This window comes from Gasterosteus aculeatus, chromosome 8 (genome assembly GCF_964276395.1).
Source record: "Gasterosteus aculeatus chromosome 8, fGasAcu3.hap1.1, whole genome shotgun sequence".
Classification (NCBI taxonomy): Eukaryota; Metazoa; Chordata; class Actinopteri; order Perciformes; family Gasterosteidae; genus Gasterosteus; species Gasterosteus aculeatus.
The window spans coordinates 16774606-16794548 of NC_135695.1; the positions used below are offsets into that span (position 1 = coordinate 16774606).

Consider the following 19943-nt stretch of genomic DNA (forward strand, 5'->3'; position numbering starts at 1 on the left):
CTGCGCGTGCGTACCTGGATAATGGAGGTGGTGGCTGCTCATTCAAAGACCTATCGCTGCTCGAGGGACTCTGCGGGGCCTCCAGTCTTTTGTTCTCTTTGTCCGACTCTCCGGAGGGCTGGTACATCGGCCTCTGCTGCAGAACATGTGTTAATAAACATCTAACCCTCCATAAATACGGTAACCATGAGTCATGTGTATGTGTAATACCATGGGACTGAAAGGAGCAGCGAGTTGTCTCCCTGTGGCCTCCCTGTCCAGCTGGGCCTCCTCCAGAAGCAGTTTGGTGTAAGTCTCCTGGAGTCGCTTCTGGACCGGGGCCACAGGCGCCCCGCCAGGAAGGGCCGCCGTTTTAGCCGCTTCTTTTTGCTTCCTGTAGAGGTCTTGCAGCCTCTGGTTTCTACTCTCCGCCTCCTCTCTCTGCTGCCTCTTCTCCTCAGCACGTCGCCTCTTCCTCTGCTCTTGTTGTCTGGAAATGTACTGGCGAACTGTGTCCGCATCGTAGTGTTGTTTCTTCTGCCCGGCGTCTGCGGCCTCTGATCGGCGCGCGGCGGGGCTGGCGCTGCGGCAGCCTCTTGAGTAGCTACCCGTGGTCGCCGTAGATCCCCAAGCAGAGACCGGAGCCCTTGTTCGTGACCCTGAACCCCCTCTCCCTCTCGTCCCGCCACTCCCTCCCCGGGACCTTTGCCGGGACCGCTCTTCCCGTTCAGCTGCTCTACACTCCAGCTGAAGGTCATCAAGTATCCCCTGGATGTCCGCTGACAACAGGTCCGTAACTGCACCCCCTGGAGCCTTCCCCTGATCTGCAGAAGAGGGTGTAGATGCGTTTGTGGAGTGGCTTTTGGATTGAAATCCACGTTGAGGCCTTTCTGTGCTGTTAGGACAAAGCCGCGGGTTTGATTCCGCACGCGGGGCTGAACTGGAGGCGTGACGGGAAGCTGATGGACACAGGGAAAAACATTTAGCAACATAAGCACACCATTTCTGAACATTTTAATGCTAAACTAATCTTCTGAAGTAGAAACTAGGGGACATCACATTTGCTTTCACCATTATAACCAAGGGGTCATCGTTCTTTACCTCTTTTTTTAATTCCTTATTAGCGGTATACAATAATATGTTCAATAAAGGGTTTTTTGCAGTTTAGGATGACCTGGGTGTGTCCGAAGCTAGAAGCATACTAGATGAGGCTTGTGGGGGCCGGATTGCCGAGGAAACTCTAATCTGGGTCCAATAGAAAATTCCTGTCTAGATTTTAAGCATCTAATCCTGAATTGTTGGCTGCAGTGAGCCTCTCCCTGCTCGGTAGTCTCTGGAAATCAGGCCACGTCTGATTGTGCACCAACCCGGAACAGCCAGTCAATCTATATTCCTTCCGGTCAATGGTACCCTTTACAGACTCAGACTACCGGAGAGTGGAACACAGTCTGGGTCCATGTGACCAGTGGCAGCAAAAGACAATTATTTATTGATAGTCTGTGTTGTTTTCCGTCTAAATTCCAGATGGGCAAAACACGGCTACAGATATTATTGTTTTAACACAGTCCATATATACACACACAAGTACAACAACGACTCCATTACAGGTAATAGCAACGAGTACATAAAGGTGTGTTGAATTTGAAGGGTGGAAGTTTAGGAGCAACATGAGGACACAAAGAAGGAGGAAAGCAGGCAAATAAAAGAGTAAAACGTTATCCACTCTCTGGTGGTTAAGTCCTTTTCCACATGCCACTCAACTTAAATAATGCAAAGATGGCATTTTGACAGCAAGCTCAGATATTTTGAGTGGCTCTTTAAACCCTCGAAGAAAGCTTATCACCTTCAGCAACTTGCCCCGCTGGCTAGTCCAGCCGAGCAATATCATCAGAAAAAAGGTTAGCCGAGTCGGCTGTTGGACTCACGAATGCGCTGAACATTGCAAAACAAGAGAGGGGGTATTGCGGCAAGTATAGAAGGGTAGAGCAGTGTTTTTCAACCAGTGTGCCGCGGCACAAAAAAATCATTTTTTACATACTGTCACTTCATTGGTGAAAAAAAAGCCAACTTGTGTGTTTGTGTCGTCACACTGTTGGTGGTATGAAGGCTCAATACTCCCCTCTGCCTGTGGGGGGCGGTACGCAGCGTAATTAATAGGCAGATTTGCTGAGGCGACAATTTAAAAAAGTGAGATTAAGAGATACCTGGGCATGAAGCCTGTGCTATCTTGGCATTATGATGATGTTAAGTTTAATAAAACACAACAAATCGAACACGCGTTTCCCTGATTCCTTAGAGTATATTATGCTCATGCTGAAATTTTTTCTGTGTCTTAAGTATGCCTTGACACAAAAAAGGTTGAAAAACACTGGGGTAGAGTATGGGTCTCTATGTCCCACCTGTTCTGCTCGGTCTGTCGGCTGGCTGCGACCTCTCCTCCTCCCTGGGCAGCCTGGGAACTGGACCCAGTACCATCTTCACCAGCTTTTGGCCTTCCCGCCATGATGCAGGGCTAATGGCTACAATGACAAAGAACCGAGAATTGCAAATTCAGTATTTATCATGCAGATCTCATGGAACGAGACTGCAAGCGTTATCGCATTAGGTAGACATGCCACCATCGGAGCAAGTGACCAGAAAATAAATATAGTACAAGTAAAAAGTTTAGACAAAGCGTGCAAACTTTGGATTATATACACAAAGATAAGAGAATAAAGAAAAAAAAACATTCACAAGTCATTGTGTGGGAGAGCTGACGAAACAAACTTGTTTTTGTACATTTTCCTCCTTGCCTCTAGTAACCATCTGGCAGATGAATTGTTTTGTTTTAAATTTCACATAGTTATCCCTGCCAATCTCTGCTGCTGAGAGTTCTGCCATCAGCCCAGTACAATGACAATGTGTAGAATTGCATTTGTGGTGCTCAGGGCATTGGAAAATGACATTCAAAAAACAAGAATGTCTTTTAACACAGGCTAATCTCTGGAGCGCTCTCCACTAGGACTGTATTCTACTGAATTACAGCTCCTGGTAATGAAGTTGTACAGCCACTAAGCGAGCAGCTGTTTGTACTGGGTGGATGAGCAACTGAACCTGGCCCCAGATTTCAGAGGGCTATTTATAGGATTGTTCCAGCGAGAGAGAGAGAACCCCCAGACTTGGAGACACAAAAGTTGGCATAAGCACAAGTATACACCAGGCACAGAGTTAGATAGATAGATAGCTTGTGAAAAGGAGAGGTTTCATTTAATATCAGCTGGCCGGCTAACCATATTTCTTCGCTATATTCTTCCATCGACAGACAGTTACATATAGAAATATATAAAACAATATATTTCTCTACGTTAAGGTCTACTCAGACACACGATGAAGATATTTAGAAATCATGTTTACATGCTGCCATGCACAGTATGCAGCAGTATGTGGCTATTATTCTTCTGTGTTGGCGTCTGCAGGCTTCACAAACTGCATGTTACGCATACTGAACATTTCTTCAGGGATTAGCGTCTTAACACTGTGTTAGAAGCCAGAGATGTCTCTGCTTCATGAACTCAAACACACGTGTATGGGACAACTAAGTAGATGGTTTTGGTCCATATGTACCAACCTATAAAATTATGCCAGATTGTTCAACATATTTGACATTTGAAAATAAATCAACTGTCGGGCCGGCCCCCGGATATGAAATAGGATTATTATACCTGGTTTTGTACTAACGCCAGAGGAAGGGGCAGCTCTGTGGACCTTCCTGACTGGTTTGGTAGGCCTCCTTTCTTTGGATCCATCTGCGCTTTGTTCCCTCTGCTGCTGCTGCTGTCTGGATATGGTGCTCTCTGTGCACACAAGACAAAAGCAGAGAATAAGCAACAATAACTCACAAAAAACATCTAAAAAGCTGCCAATTGGCTGCAAAACAAGCCCTGTATCCAGGATCAAAAATCTCTGATGTTATAAAAACCAAAGACTATGCGCATAAATCATGTTTGTTGATGTAACTCTTCTCTACGGAAAACAGCCAAACCATTTTTTGCGCCCCTAAGAGCTCAATACCCCTTCGTGCCATGCATTCATGTGCCATCAGAAGATGTTAGTGTCCTATGTTTACCAGCAAACTGTCGTGAAAGGTCTCTGTATATTTCGCTGCTGAGGTTATGGAAATCCTCCTCCTTCCAAACTCTCCCATCGGCAGTCCGGATCTTTGTCTCAGTTGTGTTGAAACCTGGAAGAATAAAGGATTTAAGAAGTAAGCGGCAGCATCCTGTTTCCCACTAAAAAGAGATCCTTTAGATACCAAAGACATTTAGTTATTTACATATTACTATATTTGAACATCATTTAAAGTTTGGAATACATCCTACAATGACAGTACCTTTGTATATAGGTGCAGGAGGTGCAGCCGCTACTTTCCGTATAAGGGCCGTGGGCATGTTGCTGGTACCGGCATTGTTACTCCCCACAGCTGCTGTAACTGGCTGTTCCAGATAGCCCAGCAGCTTTTCTCTCTCTGCAGACTCTTCCAGATGTTGCCTCTGCCTTCGAATACGCTCTTTGAGCTTCTCCAGCTTATCGTCAGGTTGATGTCGCCTCAGGTTCTCCAGCCGCTGGGAAGCTGAGCCGGGGCTGGTGGAGGGAGTGCTCTCCGTTCGGTGCGTGGAGCCTCGGGCCGCGGCTAGACACGGGCTCGACTCTTGGCTATCCATACCAGGTTGTGCCTCCCATGCAGAGACTCTTACAGCCGTGAGATGTGCCTGCTTTCCAATAGTCCTCAAGGTGTCCAGGGCTGGCTGGTCATTGAGGTAGCGAACCTCTGTGCTCTCCAGAGCCGAGGAGCGTGTGCTGTCAAGGTCCCCGTCCGTCTGCTTATCCCTGGTGTCTCTTTGGTAGACCAGCTGGCTGAGCAGAGGATCGGAGGGGGGCGGAGATGATGGGTGCGAAGGCCCTGGCACTGACTGCAGGCTGTAGGCCTCCAGCGGAGAGGAGGGATGTGGTGGAGGGGTGACCTCCCTGGACACAAACCAGATTACAGGAGATCAGAAAAGGGGGATAAAGATTAATTTACCGCTCACTGAGTATACAGAGGGGCACAGGGTGAAACCGGTGAAGAAGTTCATGGATGGGAGGCATTGAACTAAATGGAAATGTTTAACCACCAGAAACAAGACTTAAAGTTTCGCAGGTGTAACTGAAAACAGAAGAGGCTTGATTCTTTGAAGTGCCTGTGAGACATTGAGCTATAATCTATTCAGAGGAGATGTCAACGCCACATGGTCTCTGAACTGAAGGAGCGTTTGGGAACTGACTGTTACTCAGTAGAAAATGAAAACATCACAGCCCAGTGTGGGAATAAACCTGTTATTCTGTTGTCACTCTATAGAGCGCCGACACACTTGATTTCACAACTAGATTGATATCATCTAAATACCATTTACAAAGTGTCATAGAAGATTTGGAAAAACAGTTACCAATGTGATTTCATCCGAGCTTGAAAGCATCAACGACAGATATCCAGACCAGTGCATGAAAGAACAGCCTCTTGTCCAAATACAGCAACGGGCCCAAAGAGAAGAGGCTAAAGATGTTTCATACACGCATTTTGAGGCAGTCTTTGTACCTGTAGGAGGCCAACGGTTCCCTGAACTCCACGCTGTTGTTCCTGCGGACATTGCTGTCCTGGGTGGCGTTTCTCAGTGGGCTGCGTGAGCTGCTCTTTTCTGGACTCTGTTGACATCGTCCCCTGCGCTTTGAAGACCCCCCAGGGTCATCCGCTTGTTGGCCGTCTATGATAGATACGACAACGTTAATGCAACAATAGTTTGTAAAATAGAGTGTAGAATTCAACTTGTGGCGATGACTCTGTGAAATAACTCACCCTTGCAGCGAACCGTCCTGGAGGATTTTTTCTTTGGGGGGTCCATGACAGAGTCCATGACCACCCCTGTGCCTGGGGCTGCCTCTAGACGGTTTTCTATATGCCGCAACTACAGAGGGAGAAGACGTGTAAAGACTCCCCGAGTCATGCGACGATGACGGGGATTCATGTTCATCGGCAATAGCTATTGCAGTGTGTATTTCATAGTAAAGACATTCAGCGGAGAGCTGTTCCGTGTGTACTTACAGCAGCTTTGGACTGGGACAATCCTTTCCATGCATTTGTCAGCTCTGACAAAGAGAATGAAAAACCATGTTGATAGATGATAAGAGAACTACTTGCTACGTAATGAACTGAAATGATTTGTCTAAACGTGTTTCACATAAAGTGCTTCTTCGAAAACCAAAACAACAATAAAACTAACTAAGTTGCCATCTTTACACACCTGTGCCAATATTGTGATCCGTAAGATGCTGAGCAGATTTCTTCAGCGACACTTCAGGCCTCCTGCTGCTCCTCATCTCTCTCATTCAACCTGAGCAAATATCGGAAAAGGGCCAATAATAAAAACCAGTACTAAGCCAAAAGACAAAGACCTACTCAATAATATTAACGGCCTCAAAACAGAGCAAGTTACAATACAGCCATCGGGCAGATAAAACAAAAAGAATGTTGGCGGAAATAAAAACAAGAGGTAAAGAAACCTCTTTCATACGACGACCTAAAGAAACAAGACTTGAAGAAGTGTATGACAAAATTTGCTTTGCCCAATTACTTCCTATTGTAAGACATACCTAGTATGACAGCCGACTGATGTCAGCTCACCATATAAAACCGGTTCTACAACTGCACATTCCTCTAAATGATATGCATGTCGGAAGGTGGGTGGAACCAAAGTCTGTCATCTGACAGCCATAACATGTTTACTTCAAGCACCTGTTCAGGTGGAGCACAGAGTCTGGTGTTACATCAGTACTACTCTCGTAAAGTTAACAACAAAATCATATTCACTTGTTTGGTTTTCTCTTCCCTTCCCGAGACAACGGTCCGCCGTCGTCGTGTTGACAGATTTGCTTGAATTAGTTAACAGAACTGTGGATTGATAAGCAAAATGTAGCCTGGCTTCCTGGTGTTTGAGTCATTGAGTCCTCAGTACGGCCTTAGAAGTCATGCTCTTTATTCACAACTATAACGAGACACCGCCGGGGGGGAAATAATGGCAGAGCAAGGAGGAGGCAAATAATATCTCTGCATTTAAAGATTTGGTTTAGACAGTGATGACTGTGACTCAAATAATGAATGATTGTATTTTCTGTTATTTGAATCCAGAAGGGACAGAATCCATAATCTATGGTAGACAGTGGCAGCTGAGACTACATACCTTTAGACAGATGTAAGACAGTGATGTACAGACCATAGAATATGTCCACGTTGTCCTCTTATGGAGAGAAGCTGACGTCAGCTACTTTTAGCAGAAGTTGGGACTGAATAGTGCAAACGCCGGCATTACGTGAAACCCTTCTCTTGATCGGTTAACGACCAGTAATTCAAGTTAACCACTTATTTCACCGGAGATCCAGTTGCTCTCCGTCGAATATCGCTCCTGTATTGCTGTCGGAGACGATCCGTCGAAGCTCATTAACCTCGTTTACTAACGTATTTTGAAAGTGAACAAAACCATTAAGGGGAAGTTGAACCCATCGGGACAAATATGAACGATGGCAGGTGAACTTTAAAAGGTGAGAAACCAAATGAATTCCCCAACTGGAGAGCGTGTGTTTTCCACTAAAACGACCGAACCCGAGTGGAATATTTTCTGCTTCGCTTACCGAAGTGTCGCCCCGTGGTATCGACTCGGCGTGGAAGCCTTCGGGTGACCACACACACGCGCGCGCGCACGTAAGGACATGTTGCAATATAGCTTCCGACCGGTGATGTCATTACTCTGCAAAACGACAGCTCACCGGTGCACTTCCGTTCGCCAATGGAGCAAATGACGTGCTATCCTTGACTTTACATGGCGTGTATTGACTGACTTTAATCACAGGCGCTTCGTCAATGGTATTAGTATTACTCTGTGTTCAATTTAGGCGACTTCATATTTTCTACAAAATTAGAAAACTAATTTAATATTTAGAAAAAATATTTAGAGAACCTGAATTTAACTCACATCGGGAACTGTGCAACAACTATTTAAACGCTGGCTGTGGTTGGTGTTGACATCGGCGTTGTGGTCGTTGGGACAATTTAACTCCATCAATACCAAGTTAAACAGTAACTGATGGTCATCTAGTAGCTCCACAAGTCACAGTCCACAAAAGAACAGTGTCAAAGCTGCGACTGAAAGAAACACCCTGTGCGGGAATTTCTCCCCGGTACACTGAAAACCGATCCTTCCTTAATCTAACGTTACTTCCCAGGGTGAATGTATAACTATGGCATTAATGGTTTATAACGATGAAATAAATGATTTAAACATCGTGAAGTTGGCAACAACTGTGTTTTTGGTATATAACGTTAGTGCAATCGTTGGCAGTCCAAACATTAGGTCTGCGACTTATTTGTGAATGTCTACGGTCCAGTGAATAGTCGCAGCCGCTAACTCGAGAGAGTTGACGTTAATCCGAGTTGACAGGAAAGTCGTGAATTAACTCAGTGGACCAGCTATTTCGAGAGACATTATACATACCTTTAGGGAAACAATCCAACGTGTTTAGATGTCCAAAGTCATCCTGACATCTCAATAATGAAGAAATCCTTACTTCTCCGGACTTCTTCCTCAGTTTCGCCCAGCTGTCTGTTTGCTAACGTTAGCGTTAGCCAGCTAACGTTAGCAAACCAATGTTAGCTAGTAACGTTAGTTGTGCCGACTAAGCTAGCAACTTTTCCTAGCGACATGCACCCATTGTTGTTTTCTCAGTGTTCGCCAGGGCCACCAAATATCTAGGTCAGCTGTGAGATTCCTGGAAATAAATGTCGCTAGCCGCCTTTGAGGTTGGCTTTCCCGGGTTACTATGTTGATGTTTCACAACAGCGAAAACTAGGGTATCCAAGACGGGTAAGTAGCGGACATCGAACTATCGCGAGATTTGGACCATGTCTAAAGATCGGTAAGCCCCACCTAGTTCGCGCGCGCGCGCACACACACAAAGACACACACACACTGGCAGATCGACTCAATGTTTTTATATATTAAGCAAATCCACATCTCAGGAAGAAATTTAAAAAAAGGCAAGTTTTGATAAACGGTGTTAAATGATTGGGCACACGTATACATGTAAATACAACAAAAAGTAAAACAATTGAGTATCATAACAAAATGAAATACTTTCACAATGTTGCAGCATATGTCCTGAAGTTAGACTGTTGCAGAGTTTCTTACTTTCTTAACCGTGAAAAAAATGCTCAGCTAGAGCCATAGGCTCTAAATGCATGCAATCTTTAGTTAGGGCAGAAAAAAAGCGTTTTGCCGCCAGCCACACAACTTGTGTGTATTTAGTGCCACCGAGCGGCATGAGTGTGTATCACAGGCAGAAGTACAACTACCGCATCGACTTGCCTTCAGACTCTCATTCACAAAACAATAATTAGTCCACTAACCCCGAGTTCGGTTCGTTTCATGGGCTTTTCCTCACAATTTCTTTCATTCGGCTGCTTTTTATTGGGGCTCGAGCTCGGGTTCTCTCTCACTGGTCCCCACGGCAACAAATGGATGCACATTGTAAAAAAAGAAGGGCTAAATAGTTTCGATGGCAGCATCTGTGTCCACTGTTTAACAGGCGGGTCATAAATACATAAACTGCAGTGCAGCCTGTCTTAAGCATCAGGTCGGTGTTTCCAGGCTGTGTTTTCTCGCAGGAGGACGCAGCAGACAACAAGTAGGTTACCTGTGGGCTGCTTTGCTCATCGTGACGATGCGCACGCATAAGTTACATCAATGCATTTGTCATACGACAGCGGTCTTAAATGTATATTTGGGGGTCTTTTCAATGAAAGGTACTCCCATTCCCCTGCCTCCCATTCGCTGAAAAACCTGGTAGGGTCTCTCTCTCTCTCTCTCTCTCTCTCTCTCTCTCTCTCTCTCTCTCTCTCTCTCTCTCTCTCTCTCTCTGTGCTGGCAGGGGGACAGCACGTCGGACGTTGTCGTACACAGTATTTTTCCAGTTTTTTGTGGAAAGATGAACGACATGGAAAGGAGTCCTCTCGTTTTAGGTAAGACATTTGACGTATTTCTAGATCCAAACAGATTTTATAACAAAAAAAATAGAAGTAGAAAGGAGCTAAGCTTATAGCAACAACTATATATCATATATATATATATATAGATGGTATATTGTACCATCCAGAGAAATAGGGTGCAGAAGCCATAAAGAGGAATACTTTCATTGATAATACAGATTATTTAAAAGATGAATGACCAGAAACACATGCAGTCTTGACCGTATAACAAATAATATTATCCTTCTTTGTTTCAATTAAACGTTTTTGAGAGTCCTTTGTGTCTCAGACACTTTTTTTCTAAAAAATCTGTAAAGTCCTTACATTTTTTTTAAACTCCATTGTATTCTTGATAAACCTACGCAAGCGTGACAGATCAATAATCTCTATTCACATAGACATGTGCAACAGGCTGAGACAGGAGACTTAATCACCAAGGTCATGCTGAAACAAGAAGATCACATCTTCATTATCAGTGTGCTGCTCAGAGTGACAGAGCAGGTGTCGGTCCGAGGGCCACGCGGAGATGATCCGAATCAGCTTCTGCATGTTACTGAATGTGCCCAGATACTGATAAAACATTCAAGGGCAGGAGAAGGAATTTCTTCCTCGGTCTATCTCAGACGTTGGGCAAGGCAGTGATCGTTACTCCAAGGAGGGAGGAATTAATTAAAGATGAGAAAATCAAGACTACATTTGCTCCAATTAATTAACAGGATGCGTGTCTCTGACAAGTTGTTAATGAGGTTTTAGATACTAAACTGTTACCACTTCCTTGTGAAATCAATCTACCATCTCGTCTTTTCATTCTCTGCTCTTGTACTTTCATCATCTTTTGCAAGAAAAAAAAAAAGACTCTTGGTATTTATTTAGATAAACAAATCCATCAGAAGCACCACAAACAGCCTGTTTTCTCGGGTCATGGGAGGTTGACACTAAAGGAAGAGGCAGTTTGAATAATCAATGTTTGGATGACAGGCTGCTGGAGGCACACACCGTGTCGTCTTCATCACGTCACAATCTCTCTTATTAGGGTGCAGCCTTAAAATTGCTGTCACGCAAACTCCAACAACACCTAGTTATACCGTTCAGTGGTTCGATAGGTACGTGATCAGCTTTCTTGTAACATCAATCACATGATCTCATGAATAAGCGCAAATGGTTCTCCGGAGAGACGTTCATTATTTCATCACATTAACAGTTGTCACTTTATCAACCCCCCCCCCCCACAATCCAAATTTATTTCATTTTAATTTTAGTGTTTCTGCTCAGCAGTCAAACAGAACCTCTTAAACTGAAACAAACTTTACGGTTCTTGTATCACCCGCAATGCAATAATTGTGATTTTTCATTTGCTGGGGTGATTAAGCGTATCTTTTATCACCTCAAGATGCAACTAAATCCATGTTTAGTAGCCACATGCAGACTTTCTCTTAAACTATTGGTAAATACACAAAGCACTGACAGCGTACTGTCCAGAATGCTCGTTTCAGAAAACAAACCACTTACAGCTTCAGAACATTGGCTTCCTGTTGAGCTTGACAACAAATCTAGGTAATGAGAGGAACAGTTTGCAGCTGCTTTCCACAGTAATCGGGGTGCAATCGCCAAGATGAATAAATATATGCATATCTTTCTTTTTTACAGATCAGGGAAAATTCGTCACCTTTCATTTATATGTTTTCAAAGTGCTTTTTTACTCCTCTGCCTTGAGGATGATTTTGGCAACGATTTAAAAGTCAAGACCCTTACTGCCGTGTAATCCGAAACAATATTACGCTGTAATAATATGTATGTTCATGACATTCTACCATTTTACCTGCTGTAAGGTAACAACATTACATCATTCATTTAGCCCCTAAAGCATTTTTTCTTCAAAATGTATTGCTCTGCCAAGTCCTCCCTACAGAATCCAATCACTTCTGGGGAAGTATCCAATTAGATTTAATGGTTTGGTATTTCTATTAATATAGTATTCAATTAGACTAGATCGAAGTGAGACTGTCTGTTGAACGGAACAACACAAATACAATAAAATCAATAAAATCTGCAGTTTTTCACAACATTGTTGGACACCATGTTTAAAAACCTAAACATATAAACATTACCAAAACTGTATGATACAACTCTATCCAAACACTGAGGAAATGCATCATTTAGCACCCTTTTCCTCCCCATGAGGCAACTTTTCCTTCCAGTGATTGCACCATAACCGTGTGGTGGTCCTATTAGTTGTGTTGATCATTACTCATCTCATGTGTCAGGGATGTTGTGTAATGGTCTTTTGCAGAAGGTCATCACAGCGGTAGGATCCCTTTGAGAGGCGTCAGTCAGGGTGTATCAGGCTGCAGTTAAAGACAAAAAGACTCACTGCCGTATAAATTAAAGGGGAAAATGAGCTGACAAACGTATCAAACTCTTACATCTAACTCCAAATAACAGGAATTTAAATATATGGCTTTGTAATGTTCCTTGGGGAGTACATTTCAAGTATAAAGAAAAATGTGAGAAATCTGAATTTCACTCTCAGGGAGCCCATCAAGTCAAAATGTATCCAACATTTTTACTTTGACAGCCCGTTTAATGTCTTTGTTTGCTCACTGGAATAGAAAGTTGTGAATTGAATATGTAGATATTGCCTCTGCCTAATACACTCTGTATAACACAGGAGAGTAATCTAAAGAGTCTCAATTATGAGAGTCCCAAGCTTCAAATGATAGGTTGTCAGAGCTAGAGAATATAGGACTTCTTATTGAGAGGACTCACACACTCTGTGTGTGTCTGGGCTACAATAGTAATGATCTGTCGTGTTACATTTTTCCTTCCTCTTGGATGAGCTGTTGGTTCTGCTCATTCCATCGTTGTTCCTCTGTTGCCAATCCAATGCTTGGGACCAAAGTCAACTGAGACAGTCATGTGAAGTAGAATAGTATATTCCCCTGTTCGCACTGCTCGCCCGAAGTTGGCTGGGACAGACTCCAGCCCCCCCGCGACCCTTTGTGCAGGATAAGCGGTTTGACGATGAATGGATGTTCCCGCTGCAGTGTGCTGGAGGACTCCCAAATATGTTTGTCTATCCCCCCGCAAAAAGATGCATATTTAGCCCTCTTTGCAATATCTGTTTTAATCTTTCATCTTATTGGCATATTTCTCCATCTTTAACTGTAATACAAAGAAGCATATTTAAGAAATAATATTAGTTTGAAGGCAAGGTCTGTATGACTGAAATGATCGGATTTCTGGCACGGATTCTCATTTTTTAATTCTCCTTTTGGACTATTCAAGCTGTCCTCAAGATTCCTCACCATTGCGGTTGAATCACCCTTCCATTCATTAGGGCACATGACGGTTATTTTGGGCTGGCTCAAATGCATGTCAAATTCCCTTCAAACAGCCATTAGAGCGGTGACATAAAACTCTGTGACACAAGTTTGGCCTCTCACCAGGTTTAGGGGAGGATGTGGTGGAAATACGACGCGTAGTCAAGGCGGTTGTGTGTGTCGCTGTGGGCAGCAGGTGTGAGAAGGTTCCTCGCCTGCCAGGGCCTCTCGTTCACTCCTCATTAGTGACCTTGTAGACACCTGGCTGTCAAACAAAGAGCGTAAAAAAACAACTCTGACGGTACGTTTCGGTTTTCATACAGACTCGCAGTCTTTATCTCTGTCTGCTTGAATTCTGATCTAAGTAACCGAAGAGTCGCCACGTGTAAGCTGCGAGTAGCACGTTGGTACGTTGTGAACCATTTTGGATAATGGCAGTATGAAACTTCAGGGACTAAAGCTAGTCAGCGTTTGACATCTAATAAGCTAATGAGGGTGATTATATCGAACCACAGTCAACTTTCCTGGTAGTTTGGTTTTGACAATTGTGTGGGTCAACCACAGCGGAGTGCATACAGCGGAGTGTTGATGTTTTAGTCTTTGCATTGAGGTCCAGGTGTTTTTTATGGTCTGTTTTTTGACCGTCTCTGGTAAAGAAGAATAAAATGAAGATGTTTTATGAAACGTCAACCTTTATCTTCACTTGACTTCCTCTTTATTCCTGGTCACAAAACATGATCTGCACTTGTGTGTATTGTTTTGAACGTCGATATTAAAGGAAAATAAGCCTTTTGTATCTCCCGTTGATAGTTGAATGAGAAGACATAACGCCTCACGTAAGGGATGGTTTTGATTCTCTTTTATTGTCTCACTGGGGATCTCACAAGCAGATGGTGGATGATCAATCCAGTCAGTTAAGTGCTTCAGTATTGCATATACTGTACGCTATGCGTACATAAACACAGTCTAAATGACCATTTACCTAAATGCAACATAGAGACAATCGCACTCGTTGTTTGCAAATCAGAACTGCACTAACTCAAAGAGCAGACTTGCTTTTCTGGCAATTTACAATTCATGTTTATTGTCTTATACTTTCATGGAAACATCAATGTCTTTTTTCATTTTAGCAGCTTTCCTCTTCTAAAACTGGCCTATTTGTCATCCAACCCTTTACTAACCATATCTGTCGAAAAAAAAGCTTTTGATGTTTTTACCAGCCTATTTTATTACTATTGATCATGGGCATCTCTACAGTGTAAGTCAATTTATTTTGCCTTTGCTGTGACTGGTGCCTTTCGGCGAGTGCAACAACCAGATTCGACTGTTTTGTACTCAAACACCCCAATACGTCAGCCGAACTGTCTTTCACTGGTGTTCAGAGGCAGCCGGTTTGAAAACATAATTTGCAAAAATGGATTTGTTCAGCACCGGATCAATGATCGTTCCTCTGCCATTTCTCACACAAACCTCCCCCTAACGGGAACCGGGGTCAATGGGCAGTATTATTCATTTCTATATATTTCACTGGCCTTCTTTGACTTTGAGTTTTATGGACATTATTTTGCAGCTCTCGGTAAAGCTGAGGATTGAAAATAGGCGGAGTGGACTTGAACGGTATAGGCGTGGAGGTAATGAACAACGCGGGTAATCAGCTTCCTCAGATTGTTTTCCTTCAGAGAATGAAATAGAAAGGAAGACCAGTGGCTTTACTCGTTCTGCAGCTGCATTTCATTGCATTTAAACATGGAGTCGAAGAAGTGGTCTTCCTGCAGTAATGTCATTTTAAAAACTCTTCATGTGCATATTGAGTTTCTCTCAAGTTATTATGCCTGTCATACCTATTAGCTAACAATAATTGAAGACACACTTGCAGTATATTTTCATTCTAATTAGACTTGAAGCGTAATTGCATCAGTGCTGATGTTGCTGGCTTTTCCGAACGCTTGCACAGCAATAATAGTCAATCATACACTTGCAAATTAAAGAGTTAAAATATGATATGAGAGACTACAATGTTTACATGTGATCTCACACAGAATGTATTCCTTATGTTCACCACCAGTTGGCCTGTTTGTATGACATTAGTCAGCTCTGAAGATTCATTTGCAGATTCTTTGCCATATTTTATAATTTATTCCAATCATGTATTCCTCCCTCTACCTCCATTTGATCTCATTTTCTACCTCCATGAATAATTTATCAAATGGTTGCTGGTTTGTTTGGTACTCACAAACAAGTCCAAACAAAATCTCTCATTTCAACCTGTGTTCTGCTGCTTTTCATCATACAGCTTCTAGTCTACTTTACTAGACGTCGGCAAATCAAGCAGGGTTTCTTTTCTCTGTTTTTGGCAAAATGTTGATATGTGGAGGGGTCAGTGGTGCTAAAAATCATGGAGCTGAAGCTTTCTTGCCCCATTTAAACCCCATCATCATCTCAAGAGTGCTTCTGATCGTCAGTGCCCCATTCACAACATTGTGTCCACTTATTGACAGCATTTAATTAATTGCTCTCAATGAGCTGAAGCAGTCTGATGAATTCTAAGCAGATGTGACTCGTGACAGTTAAATGTCTTTCATCCGTTCATCTTTATTTAGAACCATTTCTCTCCGAGGGACCGTAAAACCAGAGATCTATCATTCGGGTAACTAAATTGGTAGCAAAGGCTGAGGCTTTAACAGCCTGTTAGGCAATAGGATGTATTGAATGTCACGTACCCCAAACTAAAATTAAGGAAAAGGGGTTGAAGAAGGTTGAAGAAAGAACCCCCCTCTGTTTCTTCACGCCTTGTTTTATACACCTATCGCAGTATTGATATTATATAATTGTTTATTTTGAGAGTTGCGTTACAGTTATCTAATCTTTTTTTTTTTAAATGCCGGGAGGACGAGTAATGTTTTAAAGTGTCTGAAGAAATTGAGAACTTTTGGGCCATTGGCAAATTGCCTAGCTGATCAAATACATATTTGCCCAAAAGCTGAGTCTCTTCAAATGATTTACCATCCAAGCACAAGCTTGGATGATGGAAAGGATGTTGCTTGTCTCGCTGCACTGATTTACAATAAGCCAGAAGTGAGTGTGATTTTTTTTTTTCCTAGACGTTGTTAGAAGTCACCTACTTGCAATTGCTAATTTTGTATTCAAACTGCATCTTCAAAAATGTTCCAGACGTGGCAAACCAAATAAAAGTGCTCTCTTTTTCGCTTTTCGGGTTGGACACAGAATAGCAGGTTTTAATGCGAAAACACAATTTAGAAACGCTAAGTGAAATTTTGCATGGTTGCATGTGGGTGTGCATATAATGAGAAGATGTCTACATGAAAGTGAAGCTGGTGTAGAAACTAGAAAGCTAACCAAATAAACAACCTTTAGTCCATTTGACAGACGGCCCTTAACTTCAGTTTGTCCCTTTCTTGTCCACTGTCTCCTGTATAAATAAAAGATCTCTATCAAAGTTTGATACCGAATAAAAGTTGTCCTTGAATATCCTCCTCTTCCATGTCCTCTCCTTCCTGTCCTCCCTGCAGCACTATGCTGAGGCCCCGGGCAGCCTTCCCACCATGCTGGAACTGGGCTCCCGTTCGGTCAGCTCCCAGTCTCTGACGGGGGACCACAATGCATTGGGGCCACCGAGAGCTTCATCAGGGGCCGAGGGCTCAGGAGGTGGTCTGGGCAAGGGGCCGATGTCCGGAAGCAGCACCCCGAGGCGCCACCCCGTCCCCTCGTCCCCAATGGACAGCGAGGACTGGCAGGAGCACCGCGCGGGACCGGCCGGTGGGTCGAGCCGGTTGTCTGAGTCCCACTCCTTCCTGGAGCCACAGAGTCTGTCCGCCAGCTACGACACCCTCTACCTCCCACACGTGTCCGGCCATGGCCCCCCCCCACCACATCCGAACCGGCTCGGCCTCTGCCTGGACGTGGCCTCTACTTTTGAGGTTGGAGCAGGGATGTTAGGGGTGGATGGGGACTCGGCGGTCAGCCCCAACGTGATGAAGAGACGTCGGGGCGGCCTGATCGAGCAGAAGGACATCGTCAAAGCCCACCAGGCTCATAAGATTCACAGCACGCCGCAGGCTCGACGCAAGGAGTGGGAGTGAGTATGATGCTGATTCACACACAGAACCTGCCTTTCTTTTACCTGATAAATGATACCGAGCACAATCCTATATATATATATTTTTATGAAGAAACAGACAGCAAAACAGCTGTCAAAAATAATATCTTGAGCAGTCGTGAATATAAAACAAATCAACTATAGAGATGTTTTGGACTCTCAAAGTACTATTTCATTATATTTAACATTATTTGGGGAAGAATTCGATTCCCAGCCTGTTGCCATAATCAAAACCCACTGCACCGCAACGATGGATATTCATCTCCGTTGCGGGCACTTTTTGGATAACCTTTTATTTCTGTGGTGAAATGAGTATCCAGCCACAGGGTTATTGGAAGGATCCCATTTATATTCTGATGTTTTTTTCTAAAACTATTATTTGAGGATATAGAAAAACGTGTCCGGAAGGAAATATTCTGAAACAGCAAGCCTGATTCTGATTCTAGAGTAATTTACGGACCACCATTTCAACACTAATTAATTACATCTAGTTTATTCATAATCACAAATCACAAAGTTTGGGCATACCAATTTGCTACTGTCGCATCTGTATTTTTGGGAGCAAAGCTATTAATGCTCCCAGCCGAGCGATTGTGGCTAATACATAAGTGAATGTAGTTCTTCGTTTAATGTTTTAATTTTTGCGAGCTTTAGAAGCGCTGTTAGGTGGATTCTATCTTTCTGCCAAGCCGAGCCAACGGGCCACAGGCTGTGTGTGCTTTTACTGGTTTCCTGCCCTGCGGCGGTGTGGATTTTCTAGCTGATTATAGCGCTGACGCCCCCCCTCTGTTTCCCAGTTGAAGCTGGGCTTTCACCTCTAGTGGCGTTGGCACCCTCTGTGCCCCCCCCGCCCCCCCTCCCTTCCCCAACCCACCCCCCTCTCCTCCTTCCTCACCACGGGTACAGAATGCCAAATCCCATACTGAGTTATGTGTTTGGCCAAAGAGACATGAGCTCGGGGAGCGTGACAGCGGATAGAAAGTGGAAGGTGGGGAGGAGAAGATGGATGATGACATGCAAAGAATGCAGGGGGAGGGATGAGGAGGGAAGAGACATTTGAAATAGTAGCATCAACGGGCCTGTTGAGATGCTCAGTCACGGAACAGATAACTATCCCCCCCCCGCCTGCCTGAAATGATTATTACAATATTACATGACAGATCAACACTTCATCCGCTGAGGGGACGATGACCAGAGTGAGTCAGGCTACGTTACAACCATGAACATCTACCTCTCAGGGCCACTTAGCAACAAACCCACGGCCACCTGACAGCAGGAGAGATAATGAGATGTTGCACCTGAGCCAAAGTGTGCACCTGCTTTTGTAATTCAAAACAAGGTCATTATGTTATTTAAAAAAAAAAGAAAGCTCATGTGAGTTTTTTCCAAGCAATCAGCAGAGGTCATGGTAATATTATATTCAGTTCAGAACTCAGTTTGTCCCTTTAGCCTTCAGCAAGATACATAAAAGTGCTGGATAAGTGCAATACAATCATGAATGGAGGTTTGTAGTCACCACTTCTTCTACGTTATACCGTTGCCCCCCCATAACCGGTCATGTAGCGCCACCATCACGTGTGTCTGGACAACGTTGCTGTGGACGTTTATCACTCCTTGGAGACAATTCTCACTGTCTTATTTATTCTATTTTCCCAGTTGTCTTTGTTGGGCCAAAATTCTGGTTAGTATTGCTTGAAACAATTAATGGTCCCCAGAGGATGAACTTTTGTGACCCTTCTTGCACCAGTTTCACGCCAACATTTCGTATTTCATGCCGCAGACATAGAAACATACTCTCTCAAATAAACGTTTTGTGATCGTTGTGCTCACACTCCCCGAACCCCCCTGCGTCTGGGGAAAAACGAAACACAGGACAACTGAAAGTGTTGTTTCATTCTAAACCCTTTGTGTGGTGAATGAGGAGTACAGACACTTTGAGCCACACACTTTGTCTCCTGTCTTATCTTTCGACGTTTGATATCACACAGCTCTGCTTGAAAGAAATGTTGAAACAGCAAATAAATCAAGCAATTAGGCCTCAGATTCTGGTGCCTTGGCAAGGATTCAACGTTTTTGTGTTTGTCTGTTTTCTGGTGTGTGAATTTTGACACGTGGCAGTCTGGATGAAAACATCCTTTCGGAAGTGCTCGATGAAATAACAGTACTTAGACGTGGCCTCAGCGTGGCCCTAATGACAGTAATCAAACTGAAGGGATCTGGCATTTCAACAATATCAGTAGTCTCTGGTCATAAATAGAGGACGGCACTACAAATGTTTTGGTCTCTATTTGACCTTGGCGCTGTGTGTGTCTCTGTGTTTCATATACAAACTGTCTATTTTCCGAGGGAAAGGAAGAGTGAATACTTTTCAACAGAAGAGCGGGACAGTTTCCAAGTGACAGCATGTGGATAGAGCGCAAGATACGTTTTTAATGTATTC

At 43.7% G+C, this 19943-nt stretch overlaps 2 protein-coding genes across 11 annotated transcripts in view; one reads left to right on the plus strand and one right to left on the minus strand.

Annotated features, from left to right (window-relative positions):
- cep350 (centrosomal protein 350) overlaps window positions 1–8925 on the minus strand; it is a 29635-nt gene extending 20710 nt beyond the window's left edge. For 2 of the 8 annotated variants that reach the window (XM_078108436.1, XM_078108432.1), the window contains exons 1-11: window positions 8538–8925; window positions 6294–6383; window positions 6095–6138; window positions 5849–5957; window positions 5591–5756; window positions 4349–4983; window positions 4085–4198; window positions 3681–3812; window positions 2379–2498; window positions 211–938; window positions 15–136 (exon numbers count right to left, since the gene is read on the minus strand). In XM_078108436.1, the coding sequence (XP_077964562.1) occupies window positions 15–136; window positions 211–938; window positions 2379–2498; window positions 3681–3812; window positions 4085–4198; window positions 4349–4983; window positions 5591–5756; window positions 5849–5957; window positions 6095–6138; window positions 6294–6378 (2255 nt within the window). In that variant the 5' untranslated portion in view covers window positions 6379–6383; window positions 8538–8925. Of the gene's footprint in view, window positions 1–14; window positions 137–210; window positions 939–2378; window positions 2499–3680; window positions 3813–4084; window positions 4199–4348; window positions 4984–5590; window positions 5757–5848; window positions 5958–6094; window positions 6139–6293; window positions 6384–7677; window positions 7736–8537 lie in introns of those variants that run through there. The other 6 variants (XM_078108435.1, XM_078108431.1, XM_078108433.1 and 3 more) reach the window with 5 other exon arrangements.
- Window positions 8926–9929: 1004 nt separating this feature from the next.
- Window positions 9930–19943, plus strand: part of cacna1ea (calcium channel, voltage-dependent, R type, alpha 1E subunit a) — a 69533-nt gene continuing 59519 nt past the window's right edge. For all 3 annotated transcript variants that reach the window (XM_078108437.1, XM_078108438.1, XM_078108439.1), the window contains exons 1-2: window positions 9930–10060; window positions 16917–17482. In XM_078108437.1, the coding sequence (XP_077964563.1) occupies window positions 16950–17482 (533 nt within the window). In that variant the 5' untranslated portion in view covers window positions 9930–10060; window positions 16917–16949. The remainder of the gene's footprint in view (window positions 10061–16916; window positions 17483–19943) is intronic.